We start from the raw sequence: 13,871 nt of genomic DNA, 5'->3' as shown, positions 1-13,871 counted from the left end.
TTTTTTGCCTTTTTTTTTTTTTGTCAGTAGCTCAGAATACTACTTGTTACATGATGTATCTGCTACATTCTTTGTTGGCCTTTGTGCTGCTCTAAAATATACTGGGTGCAGGCTAGATCTTTGTGCTGTTTTGGAAATGGTCTGTGAAAACCAGTGTAGGCCTCTGAACTTTCAGCTTGAGACGAGCATTGAAAAGTTAGGTTAACCTAACCGTGTTGTACTAAATTACATGTAATGTTAGATTATTTAATAATGTTGATTGTAGGAACTGAGAGCTTTGATTTTTTGCTTCTCAAATTAAAAAAGTATTCTGATTTTTAGGTCACGTCTGTTTACCAGGGAAAGGAATGTGGGTCTACTCGAAGTGTCGTCCATAGACATGGGACAATTCTTTCCTTAGTGTCCTACCCAAGACCTTATTTTCAAATAAGCAATTTATCATGCTACATATGCTTCAGCTATTCAAGTTTTCTCATTTCTTAACATAATGACAGATTTCCTCGTCTTCTTGGCTTGTGTAGCACTTGCGTTGCATCCCTTATGCTCACTGCTTTCAACTTTCTACACAGCACTGTGTTAAACTTCACATGGCTGAGGCAGAACTCTTAGTACATTCTGAATCTGGTTTCTTTATACACTTTTTCTCCCCCCCCCTCCCCCTTGTTTATTTTTAGCTTGTTCAACACCCAAGTCCATTGGGTAGTGAACAAAGCAAAGCTCCAATTCCTGTGGCTCCATCACTTGCTGATGTCCTGTGGGTGGCAAATGATGAGGGACAAGCATTTACTATACTTAGGTAAGTGAAGTATAAAAAGGAGTAGTAGAAGCAACTTATGTCATCTGCTTTTTGTGGTGTGTAGTTTTGTGTTTGGTTTTTTGTTTTCTTTTTTCCTAGCCCTTTCAGGATTCCAGCTAAACCAGCTCTGGAAACTTTGGATTTGTATTTTTCTAGGGGAGGGGTGGGAGCAGTTACTGCTCGACTGGAAAATTCTTACTGTGTAGAGTGTTCTTACCTGAACGACTTCTGAAATTGAGTCCCCTATTTTCTCTTCCTTGTAGTATATCAGATTCATTAGTGGTATTTTAATTTGTTTTCACTCAAAAGGTTTTGTGAGAGGGAGTTCAAAGGGAACGTGGGTATTGCAACGTACCGTAGGATTATTTTTATGTTTTTGTCTTGCAACCATTTTGATAAATGTTGTGAAGCAGAAAAAAAGTGCTGTGTGTGTAAACACTGATGGTTGCTTTGATGGAAAGAAAACCAGAACTACTACATTCAGCTATATTTTAAAATAAAGTTTATATATTCTTGCTAAAATTCTCGCTTGTGCCACTCTTGAGTCAGTCTGATTCACAGATGAAAGTCCATTGTTTTGTGGGTTTCACACTTTCTTCCTCCTCCTCTTCTCCTGGCTCTGTGGGACATTTTTCAAGAACAAGTATTCTGTTTGATATCTTTTTGTTCTGAGCCAGTGTGAAGAGCAAGGGGTTTTGGCAAATCAGAAAGCAGTGCTGCAGGTCTCATTTGAAGTAAAAGGATGATTAATAAAGGGAAAAGGTCTGGTTTTGTTTCTATCCAAACTCAGTACCTTTCCCATTTACTGTTTCAGGTAGAGTGGAGGGAGATAAACCTTTATGGTGTCAGTCTAATAGCTATTGTATAGTAACAGCTCAACCCTACGTTGTGACTTTAGGACGTATAATCTGTCCTGGAGTAAATGATCTTGACTGCTGCTTGACTTTTCAGAGATCTGCATCATACTTGAGCTAAGGGAGAATTAAAATATTGTTAAGGTTATGAGTAACTAAAAGTGTAAAGTTTTCTTAAGTAGTTTGCAAACATGTCTTGCTGAATGATATCTTGTTTGAACAGACAATAAGTGAGTTTTGAGATTTCCATTGCTGGCTGGGCTTTTTGTTGCTTTCTAGGACTCAATTATGGAGAACAGAAAGAAGTACAGCTTGTCATGACCTAAATCCATCTCAAGATGCCATACAAAGTGTTCCAAAAAGTAGTTCACAAAAAGACAGTCTTGTTGGTCAAGCGGCACTCCAGAAAATTTCTGCGCTTGAAAATGAGCTAACCTTGCTTCGGGCTCAGATTGCTGCGATTGTTTCAGCGCAGACACAGGGAAGCGTTCTGCCACGTAAGCCCTTCTGCTTTGCTTTGTAGTTCCTGTTCACAGCTTGCCGTGTCTGATGCTGATAGAGAACATCTCTGATTTCGTTAACTGAAGCTACAACAACAAAATTTACAGATTACAGCACTTTGTTTCTCTTAAGTACTTGGTGCCATAACCCTTCTCCACCCTTTCTCTTTTATGGTCTGTTTACTAATTTTTGTTATACTTGATCCTAAGTCACCTTTTATATTTGCTTCCATGTTTCTGAAGGAACTTTAGTCTATGGATAGTGTCATAACTACCAATTACTGCTTAAAATAATTACGTAATAATGACTACAAAATAACACTTCTGGGTTTTGTACTGTCTCTAACAACTTATCAAAATAATGGATTAAAAAAGCATTCTAAGGAAGTCAGGCTTTAACAAAAGCAAATGCTGCAATAGATTTGTCCAACAGCCAGTAGAGTCTCAGAAATTGAAGTTCATATTGAAGACCAATTATCTTGTAATTTTTTTTTTTAAGTATCCCTCCCTCTGCCCCCCGAGAAAAGAAGAGTTTTGATGTCTTGATTGTCTTACTTGCAGACTAACCCCACTGTGATTGAAACAGTTGAACTGGTGTGAAGTAGTTAATACTGGTGCACATTGTGCCAACTAAACTTAAACTGTTCAGGCACCTCTGTGCTACATTTAGGTGTTCTGTTGGCTCTTTTCTCCATTGCATTCATTACTGTGGTCTATTTTGCATGTTTTGTGATTATCTTTGCTTTTGTTTCAGCTGAGATATTCTAACCTTCAGACCATTGAGAATGAACTGTATGTAGTAGCGTGCTGCTGTGCTGATTTATCTAGTGCTTAGATTGAGGACACAAATGGAGAAAATCGGAGCAGGCCAAGACACCACACATCCATGATTTCATGTGTTCTGAATTTCTGGCTTTAAAACAAAGAACATTTAAATAAAATATAGTTGTTTTGTGGTATCATGTGTGAGTGCTTTTAAGAGGGCTGCCTTATCTTGACTTAAAACTGAGTCATCCTAGATGTTGCTTAGTGTTAATTGTGGAGGTATACTGACTAAAAATAAAATCACTTTGTTTTGCATCCAGAAGCCTTTGAAACATTCAGCATTCCAGATGGATTTTACCCAGTGCCAGTCATGACTTCTATGCCATTGTCCGTCTCTCACAACCACTTTGTGATTCCCTCTCCTCCTCCGCTTCCTTCTGGTGTGCCATCTGGTGCCGATGCTAGTAAGTCGGTAGTTGAACTTATAAAACAGCGTCGTGCTGCAAGAAGCAGTGGTTCAACTGAATCAGATAATGCTGAGCTCCAGAGGACAAAGAACATTCCCAGTATGATGGATGTTTTGAAAGACCTAAACAAAGTTCAGTTGCGAGCTATTGAGAGGTAGGTAGAACTGAATGTCTGTCTGAGTGAGCCCAGGCTATGTAAGCACCAGGGCAGTTAAGCAGCATCAGAGAACACCAGTGTGAAATGTCATTTAATGAGCAGTTGCTGCTGACAAACTTTGGTTGGCAACTTCTAAGTTCACAGCTTGGAAGGTAAGATACTTGTGACGTGGCTTTGAGATGCGTTTAGAGCATGTCAAATATCACAGCATTTAAAAACAGTTTCCTGCACTAGTATACGGATTTCAGGCTGGTGTGGGGAGGTGGGTGTGTTGCTGTCTGGAGATCACTTAAAGTTGCCTACACAGTCACAGGAAATGGATAGCAACAAATAAACTCTTTGGGTTCACTGTGACAGGACCTATCTTTGGGGAAATATTGGACAACTGCTGTTAACATGCCCAAAGTGTTCTGGCCCTTGTTTTGAAGTGTTAAGGAAAATAAATGCTGTATCTTTTATTGAAAATGCATCATTAATTTGTATTTCAATGATGCAGTTGGATCATAAATATTTTTAATGGTCTGCTGTTTCGATGGTAAGTACAGTTGACTTGACACCCGAGCAATACCTCCTCGGGTCAGCGTCGGACTGCTATGCCAGGTGTGATGCAGGTTGTCAGGTGCCTTTTCTGAACTTGAGTTGAAAAATTATATAACAGCAACAGTGTCTATAATGAATATTTGGGGCTCTTGATGTGGGAAGAAGGTCACTTGCACAACTTAACTGCATTCTTATTTCAGCTCTTTCTTAACTCTAAGCATTTGCCTTGAAAATAACTGGCACATATCTTGTGCCACTCTAAAGATATCTTTAAATTTGCCCATAGACACTCTAAAGCATGTCTTTATGCTTTTCATGACATTGTCACAGTAAATAAAGCAATTGTATAGTACATGTAGGTAAAGCATTGTATTTTCTTCATATGTTTTCCATATAATTCCATGTATGGTGAATGGAGTGGAGTGTTCGGGTTGACAGGTTTAATAACCATCATGTAGAGCAGAGGCATAATTAGTAGGAAGTGGCAGGTGTGCATCCAGACTGCTTTCTGCATTTAGGAATCTACCTGTACTCTGAAGGCGGCACTTAACCGAAAAGGGAATTTGTACTGTTGGAAGGACTAACGATGATCAAAACGGCTGTGATCGTTCAGGCAGACATCTGACAGCACTTTAATGTGAGCACTCTAAAGGGAAGACCTCTGCTCTCAGAAGCTGAGAGCCTGAAGGTCTTCTACTACCCGAGCACCAGCTTTACACGTTGGGCAAATGCTCTAACAGCCTGATTTTGTAGGAAGGGAGAACCCGGGCCTTTCAGGTCTCACGTTAAATGACATCTACTGTAACTGCCAGACTCTGAGCTCGGTGCTGTCAGTGTGCATTAATAGGTGTCACCAGCCATTGACCTGCAGATAGCACTGGACAAGCAACAGTGTGAATGCCTCTAGATTAAATTTTTTTTTTCTTTTTTTCAAATACTGCAGTTGTTAGGGGGTCTTCCTTGTGACTTATTTTCTTGGGCTCGTCACTGATTTCCACATTTATGTTGGGTATTGGGGTGCAGGTGCTGTTTTGATCTTGCATCTCCTTGGCATCTTTTGCTTTTGAATCTGGTAAAAACAGTTCTTCTTAATTAAAATATAATTGCTATTTTTTAATTTTTGCCTGTAAAACTTTCATATTTGGATGCTCAGGCTCTTATTTGAAGAGAAAAATTGTCTGAAACCCTTGTGCCAAATCTGCTGATGAATTTTTTTTTTTTTTAAATAATGAAGCTTAAGTGTGGTTTATAAATGGGTCTTTGTGGTTACCTGGCTGCATGTGTGATGAAGTGCTTGTTTTCTTTAAATATTCTTTGCCCTGAGAAACTCTTAAGTTTGTTCATTCTTGTGAGAGCATAGAAAGGCATATTGTTCTGAACTTAATGATGTTTAAATCAAATCATGTTTGAAATGGTTATGAAATAATTTAGTGGGAGATTCCTACAAACATATTTGAATATAACTTATGAGACCTGCTTTGAAAACGGCACATCTTGCTATTTTTTCCTCATTATTTATTTGTATTACCTTAATACTTTGATTTACTGACACTTTTCTTCATGAAACGGCATCAAGTTGTGTTTTCACGCCAAGAATCTGGCCGACAAGCTGTTGGTTGTACTGTTATTATTCCTCTTTGGTGAATTGCTGTAAAATAGCATTAGCAGCATTATTTGTGTAATTGGGGTTTTATAGGGCGTATATGGAAGCTGTGTTTCTGGATTTTGGATTACTCAACCCAGGATTTAAAGACGAGACAATTTTGCTTTTTTTCTAGGTCACCTGGAGGTACTCCTCTTTCTAGACCCAAAAAGAGGCAAAGCTCAGACTGGGATCCAGTTGCTCTACTGACTCATGCACTAAAGCAGAAATTCGCACATAATGATGATGATGATGATTCCCTGGACAAAGAAAATCGATCTTTTGATAGCTCCCCGTTTTCTAGTCCAGAGATCCCACTGGTATGTTCTTCTATAAGATTGTGGTTTTGTATTCTTGAAGTGACTGCTGGTTTCATGGAGAATTGCAGGGGTTTGAGTCTATAACTTCTCTACAATGCTTCTAAATAGTCAGCCTAGGTAGATGCTTTTTTCAAGTATAATCAAGGCAGAGAACCTCAAAGACTAATTATTTTGAGTGGGTTTAGGTTGGTAAATATAATTCTAGATACGCCACGAGGAAAAACTTTAAAAATTCAGCCAACTGACTTTAAAATATTCAGCTCATCAGTGATGGAACTGTGGATGTTCTTTTAATGGTGACTGGCAGGTATCCCTGCATAGAAACTGTGTCTGGTTAGTAGTAGTAGTAACTGCTTATTGACTGATTTTTATGGACAAAGAACCTAGGAAGGTACGGAGAGGTCTGACTAACATGTAGTATGTGCTCAGAAATTAAAATGAAAGCATTGGCTGTGATATTTCTTTGAGGTAGCATCATTTCCACACAGTGTGTGTGTCTATCCAAAACGAGATGTGATTCTGAATGCTGTTGCAAAGCTCACAAAGAACACGGTTGTTAGTATGAATGAGCAAAGTGCAGTGGACAGAGCCGTCGGACTTAAGGTGGTTCTGAGCGCTGGTGTCTGTGGAGCAGCCGGTGCAAGCTACGTCCAATTACACAGTCCAGAAGTTCAACCTGGAGAAGAGAAGGCTCCGGGGAGACCTTATAGCACCTTCCAGTACCTGAAGGGGCTACAAGGAAGCTGGGGGGGACTTTTTACAAGGGCCTGTAGTGACAGGACAAGGGGTAATGGGTTTAAATTGAAAACAGGGAGATTTAGATTAGATATCAGGAAGAAGTTCTTCCCGGAGAGGGTGGTGAGGCGCTGGAAAAGGTTGCCCAGAGATGTTGTGGATGCCCCATGCCATGCCAGGGGGGTTGGAACTAGATGATCTTTAAGGTCCCTTCCAACCCAAACCAGTCTGTGATTCTATGATGCTGTTGCTTATCTGAGACTGCCACAAGCCTCAGAACCGCTCAGAGGAGGCAGATAGAAATAAGTGGCAGTAATTTAAACACTGTCTCTCTCTTTAGCAATTCTATCTTTATACCCTAAGAGTGAGAGAGAGATTTGGACTGTGGCATTTGTTAGCCTAATGGAGGAAATTAATAATGCAAAACAAATCGTGGAAATACAGGCTTTCTTTGAAGGCTTGGCTGAAAATTCAAGGTGTTTCTGGTTCCAGCTAAAACTTGTTTATTAAATTTCTGATGCCACAAGTATTTCACGAGTGGTATCTGTGCTGTATTTTACAAACTGCAGTGAGTCAACAGCTCTGGTGTGGTCTTCATAAATTTCCCTGTTGACTTCTTCCCCTCGAAGGAAGTGTAACAAGTCTTCCATACAGTCTTTATTGTAGACATCTCCGTCAGTTGCCTTGGGCATAATTTTGTTTAATTCCACTCTTGCTCCCCAGGTTGGATGTTGCAGTCTGAAGCCAAATGCAAAATCTAGCCTTACAAGACCTGATGAAGTTAAGCAAGTATCGACGTGGAAAGTGAGAGCTCATATTTAACTGATGGTGACTTCTGAGGCAACTATGGTGTGTTTAAGTGGCAGGTCCACTTTGAAACTGCTGTAACATGCTCTACAGCAGGCCTCTCCTGTGCTGTTGACTTTTGGGTTGTAAAGTTTGTAAAACTGCTTCTTCCTTCTCCTTAGTTTCCCAGCAGCAAAACTTGTGAATGTGATGCGCACAACCGAAATAGGGTTTTTATTGCTATGGAACAGTGTGTTTTGAAAATAGGGAAATGCAGGAAATAAAGATGTATGTGTTTTAAAAAAAAAAAAAAGAAAAAAAATTGGTGTGGCAGCTGTGGTGTGCACTCTGCACTTCGCTGTAAATAATGAAGTGTAAACCTTTTGTTAGTGTGTTATATATAACTGACTGTATAACTTAACGGTAGCTAACACTGTTAGAATGGTATAGGTGCCTCAGTTTCCTCTGCCGTTTGCTGGTGCAACTCCATATTCCCTGTGCAAACAGTATTTTGCTGTGGAGCCCTCAATATCAGAAGGATATTGACCACTTGGAGGAGGGCCATGAGGATGATCAGAGGGCTGGAGCACCTCTCCTATGATGAAAGGATGCAAGATTTGGGCTTGTTCAGCCTGGAGAAGAGAAGGCTCCAGGGAGACCTCATTGCAGCTTTCTGGTATCTGAAGGGGCCTACAAGGGTGCTGGGAGAGGACTTTTTACAAGAGCCTGTAGTGATAGGACAAGGGGTAATGGGTATCAATTGAAAACAGGGGGGTTTAGATTAGATATCAGGAAGAAATTCTTCACAGAGAGGGTGGTGAGGCACTGGAACAGGTTGCCCAGAGATGTTGGGGATGCCCCATCCCTGGAAGTGTTCAAGGCCAGGCTGGATGAGGCTTTGAGCAACCTGGTCTAGTGGAAGGGGTCCCTGCCCATGGCAGGGGGGTTGGAACTAGATGGGCTTTAAGGTCCCTTCCAACCCAAACCATTCTATGATTCTATTCTAACTTACTTTGGGTCAGTAGATAAACTCTTATGTTTGAAAATTTGTTGTGCTGTATGTAACCTGCAGGTTTTCTGTTGCCTATAATAGTTGTGTTCTGAGATGAAAAAACGACCTTGTAGAGAGACCTCTGCTAGCGCACAGCCTAATTTCCGTATGTAAATAAACATTAGCTCCCTCCTTGGCTTCTCTGTATGAAGTCTGTTTTGTTCACCAGAGATGATAAAATTAAAATTTTGTTTACATCGTAGATGAGTGTGGTAGTGGCATTTTGTGTTGCCGACTTAACTTTTTTGTATCTTAAGATTTGACCATACTGGACAAGTTCATAAATAAATTATATTATCTAAACTTCATTAAAATAGAGCTCATGCTTTTTTCCTGCCAGGGTATTTGGAGTCCCTTATTTACAAATCTATTAGGAGCCACTGCTTACTGTAGCTGCCTTCACTCAATCTTTTGTCTCATGATCCTGATGTGTAATGCCAAAAGCCCACCAATTGGACTGTCCCTTCTATGTCCTGTGTGTCCCTTATTTCCCTGCCTGCTTGCGCAGAGTGGACTGGCAGCTGGATTCCCTCTTACTGCTGAGCCATATTGGCACAGTTGGAGGAGATTACTGTACAAATCCCACACTTCTGTTTTAAAATTAAAAGTGATCTTTTGACTAAAACTGGAGCTTAAATGACTTGCCATTTTATGCTTCTAAATGTGTTCTAGATGGACTTTTCTATGAGTTCAGTAATTACTAAACTCATACTAAACTTTATCATATTCTCCCATTCCTCTCAGTCCATAACAGTTTGACCTTCCCTTTCTTTCTACTTTCAAAACACACATTTGCTGTGTTTTCTACCTGAACTTGACAACTGCTATGAAATCCATACAGATTAACCAGCTGCTCAGGTTCTGGTTAGGAGAGAGTTAACCACACTGGCTACTGTGAAGATTATGTTTTGGATTTGTGCTGAGAAGGATGTTGGTAACGCTGGTGTCTTAGTTGGTGCGAAGTAATGTTTATATTAAACCAAGGATGTGTTCAGTTTCTCATACGGCAGCCTATGGATCAGCTGCCTTCTGCTCAGTGTCTGCAGTGTGATGAGGTGGAGAAAGCTGTCTCCTGTGTTATGTCAGCATCTGTAGATGCAGGGCATCTCTGGGTTCGTGGCTGTTCTGTTGTGACTGACAAACCTGAAGGCGGGATTCTTGCTGTGAGGCTGCATGTGAAGCTCTGGATACAGCAGCTGAGTCTCTGACTTCAGTTGCTTTATGTGACCAGCAGTTTCTTCTCTCCAGGAAGAGCTGGTTTTGGACTCCTTTTTGTATGTGTTTTTCTGTTCTCTCCAAAGTTCAGCGTTTAAGTACAACCTTGGCCTGCGCAAGCATTTTGTGGTAGGAATTTTGAATTTGAAAGTGTCTTAATTTTGGAACGGAATTAGCTCAAAATTCTTAGTACCTCTTCAACCAGGGATCTAGTGTCACACTTGAGCTGCATCTGCAAATCTCAGTGAGCTCTGAGATCCTCCAGGTTGTTGGGTTCTATCACTGATATTTTTCTTGTGCGTGTCAGTCTGATGTGAATTGTGTGGTAATGTAGTTTGTGTAGCTTATCCCATTCCTCAGGGAACAGAGTAAGTCATGGGCCACGTGATGCCATGTGATTTTTTTGTTCAACTGTGTGCCACCTCCGCGTGTCATGAGAATAGATTCTTTGTTTTATGTAGGTGAGGTTAGGCATCGAGCCCTGGTGTACCTTGAAGTCTGTGGGAGGCACCTGGTAACATCTGACAGTTGTCAGTGCTGGGAAGTTGTAAAACCCCAACAGTGATGTTTACTAACGCGAAGGCTAGTACCCACTGCAGGGGGGATTTTACTTCCTTGCAGAATTAATGGAAACTTAGCTTTACTGTGCCATTTTCTTTGGCTAAAACATCTCTATCAACAACTTGGAAGCACCTTGAGGTTCTCTGATGTTATCCGTGCCCTGTTTACCTACAAATAACCTTATTTACACAAGAGCGCTGATGCAGTGGGTCTTCAAGGTAGGGCAGCAATATGGAAGAGGACAGAGTTTTGGGGGAGAAGTGCCACACTGGTCTGCTGGAACAGTCTTGTGAAACGTTGTGCCTTATTCTTGTCACTGAAGAAGCCTGGAAAATTTATTTTCCTACCATCCCTGATGAATTTTTGGGTGGGATTTATTCCTTCACAAGTTGCTAGGGAGACCTCTGGAATGAAAATTGGGTTTGGCTGGTTGTGTGTGTGTCCCCCCCACTAGGAAGCCTACAAAAGGTTCACTGCTTTTGCAACTAATAAAATTGAAACAAAATTCCCTTCTAACCCTATTCACTCAAAAAATTTGAAAGATGGAATCTACAATGTAGCAGTTTAGTCTCTCAGGATCTGCTAGAGAGTGCTTTTAGCATTCTGTATCAGTGATCTTTCCCAGTGCAAGGAGACTAACCAATACAATGACCTGAGCTGCCAGAGTATCGCTGTTTGCTGACAAACCCCCATAATATACAAGACTTTTGTCCAGATACTCACTACTTGTAAGGGACATTTTATACCTAATGTGTCATCTCTGTGTCTGAGATAGACTCGGGGGGGAAAAGCACAGGAGAGAACATGTAACAGGATTCACCGTTCCCCTTTTCAGGAATTAATTACATCGTTCTTTAGACTTACCCAAGTAGTAAAATCGTATGTGGGGCTCTTGCCAAAGCCCAGTTGACAAAGGATCCTGCTAAACAATTTAGCCTTTGACTTACTTTCCCCAGGGCTTATGATCAATAAGTCCTGCAGGCAAGAATACTGAGGTAACCAGTGTCCCAGTGTTAGTAACTCCTTCAGCCAGATTTCACTTCTCCTTTATCTGATAACTGTTTACAGACCATAATCATAATCCCGATTCCTGTACTAGATTTTCAGAGCAGCCCTACGTGACCTACTAGTATGTTTTTCAGAGTGATGCTGACTTCAGCGATGTCTGCCTTTACCTTCCAGGATTATCTGAATAATCTATGAATTAAGTGTGTATGATTCTTTAGAGCATTTTTGTTGCGTGTCTGTGAAATCCGAATAGTTTGCAGATTCTATTCCAATGCTTAACATACTGCTGTGGCTTTGCTAAAGGACACCTAGGAAAAGGAAGCCTTCCTAAAGTTTTCCAGTGGTCATCATGGGCAGTATCAGCCCACTGTGATGAGAGAAACAATTGAAAATATTGCCCTCAGTCAGTGGCATGACCTGGTTAGGTAACTCTCAGTTGTTCTAAGACGACTCTAACTCTCAGTTGTTCCAAGTCCTTATTATTACAATTCTAAGTGAGAAAATGCAGTGTTTTTTTTCTGAGCAGCACTGTCTTTAGTATTGGTATGAATATTTTTTCCTCTTTCTCAGGCATGTGTGTTGATCACACTAAACACGTTTGGCGTTGAGAACGTACTGCTATGTACAAGATCCATCTTATGTCTTACTTTGTTGACATTCGCGAGGAATAAATTCTCATAGTCATTAAGATTATGTAATCTCTTTTATAAATAATTTGTTACTCTTCAGTGGAATGTATTAGCAACTTATTTTAAAATCAGAATTAGAGTAAGTTACCTAATATACAAAAGCAGCTAGCTTCAGGTAGAACGTCTTGGCAGTTGTGCTGTGTTTTTTGAAGAGAACTGATGTAAGCTGCAGTTTCTTTAGGAATTTGATATGGCTTTGAAGGCTTGTTGGTTCTTTTAAAGTTTTAATGTCAAACCTCTAGAATTTTGAAAACTGATGGTCACCGAAACTGTAAAAGCAAGCAGGTTTTTACAGATACGTTTTTGGTTTATCCTGCTTTATATTATTTATTTTTCAGTGCTAGTGCCTGCTATCTTACAAACTTCTGCTCATGTGTCAGCCCACCGGCCCTTCTTTCCCCTTTTATGTTGTTTGGGAGAATTATTGCCAGATACGGAAAATGATTCTTGAAAATTCTTTGAAGTATAAGGCATTAATTTCCGAATTCTTTCAAAGTAATTGTAAATTTATGTAATTGTAGAGTCTGAATGGTAGTCAAGAGATTTACAAGGCAGTTACTAACTATTAGGACACTAACTCCTGCTAAAATGCTTATTTTTTTTGATTTTGTTTGAGCCTCTAAAGTACTGAAGTAATTTTTGGGTTTGGAGGTGTTTTGGTAGGACATACTGTCACTCCTCAGTTTTATCTAACAGCTTATGCTTTCGTTTCTTCTTCCTTGCAAAACTGTTGAAAAATCTTTGTGGATAAAACCTACACAAAGTGGATATGTGCTTTTTATTTGGTTGTATCTTTGCAACACTTAGGTAATTTAGTGTAACGTAATAGTTGAGCTATTGCAATGTTTCTTCAATAAATGTACTATATTTCTCCCGTTCTTGCCTTACGGCTTGTACGCAGCATCAGGTATTTTGTGGAATATATATATATTGTAGTTTTATTCCATTTGGTTATTTCACTCACCTCTCTTGTCTCAATACTTCTTCCTGTGTTGGCATAGTCAGACTCTCTTGGTCACGATCTCCTTCAAGATTTTATCTTTTCAAGGTGTAAGAATTATGAAGAGATGATATTAATCCTCAGGGGATAGTAGAAATAGGTTAAAAAAGCAGAAGAGATGAGCTTTTACAAGAAAGCACATTCGAACCATCTGGTTTGTCAGCTGTGTGCCGGCCTTCATTAACAAACGTAGTTCTGCCTCCGAGAAACTGGAAGTAGATAAATTCCATAATGGCAGATACAGAGCTTCCCTCAGAGAAACTCAGTGGACTTTACATTGTGCAGTTTAATGTCCAAGGTTTGGACGGGAAGCATGTAGCTTTACTAGAAGGAATAGGATATCTGTTGTAAACCTCCAATGTATGAAGAGGGAAATTTTTCATCATTTTCCAAAATACTTTGTTGAAGTACAAAGCTGAAGCTACTGTAAGTAGTATGGCGAAAAAAGGACAGGTACTGGATAGGAAGTGCAGAAATGCGTTTTGTAAGAAAAGGAGGAATCTTACAAGGTCATAAAAAATGCATGCATTGTGAGGCAGAATAAGTTATGTAAAAAGAAACAAGACACGGATTAATGCCTGTATCTGTATAAATAATTTTGCTTTTGTTTCTTGCAGTTTGGCTGACGAATGTGAAAGGCACCGTCTAGAGGAGTCTTTCACAGGCGTTTTCCTCTCTTGTTGGTAAATATTTCAGTGGTTTGGAATGATGCACATCATGCTCCCTAGTTAACGCTTTGGAGCACTTTGTTTAGGGGATCACTGTCGAACTGCTGTGACAGTTTT

General features: G+C 40.0%; 1 protein-coding gene across 1 annotated transcript in view; it reads left to right on the top strand.

Moving 5' to 3' along the window:
* The window catches only part of MTFR2 (mitochondrial fission regulator 2), a gene marked incomplete at its 5' end in the record, with an annotated part of 7,802 nt that extends 204 nt beyond the window's left edge, over nucleotides 1-7,598 (top strand). Inside the window, 6 exons of the mRNA XM_010151222.1 lie at nucleotides 322-424; nucleotides 673-796; nucleotides 1,930-2,147; nucleotides 3,236-3,536; nucleotides 5,858-6,041; nucleotides 7,500-7,598. Of these exons, the coding sequence (XP_010149524.1) occupies nucleotides 322-424; nucleotides 673-796; nucleotides 1,930-2,147; nucleotides 3,236-3,536; nucleotides 5,858-6,041; nucleotides 7,500-7,598 (1,029 nt within the window). The remainder of the gene's footprint in view (nucleotides 1-321; nucleotides 425-672; nucleotides 797-1,929; nucleotides 2,148-3,235; nucleotides 3,537-5,857; nucleotides 6,042-7,499) is intronic.
* Nucleotides 7,599-13,871: the final 6,273 nt, after the last annotated feature.

Source organism: Eurypyga helias, unplaced genomic scaffold, assembly GCF_000690775.1.
Source record: "Eurypyga helias isolate BGI_N326 unplaced genomic scaffold, ASM69077v1 scaffold35154, whole genome shotgun sequence".
Classification (NCBI taxonomy): Eukaryota; Metazoa; Chordata; class Aves; order Eurypygiformes; family Eurypygidae; genus Eurypyga; species Eurypyga helias.
The sequence above is the reverse complement of the archived record's forward strand: the minus strand, read 5'-3'. Positions and strand labels throughout refer to the sequence as shown.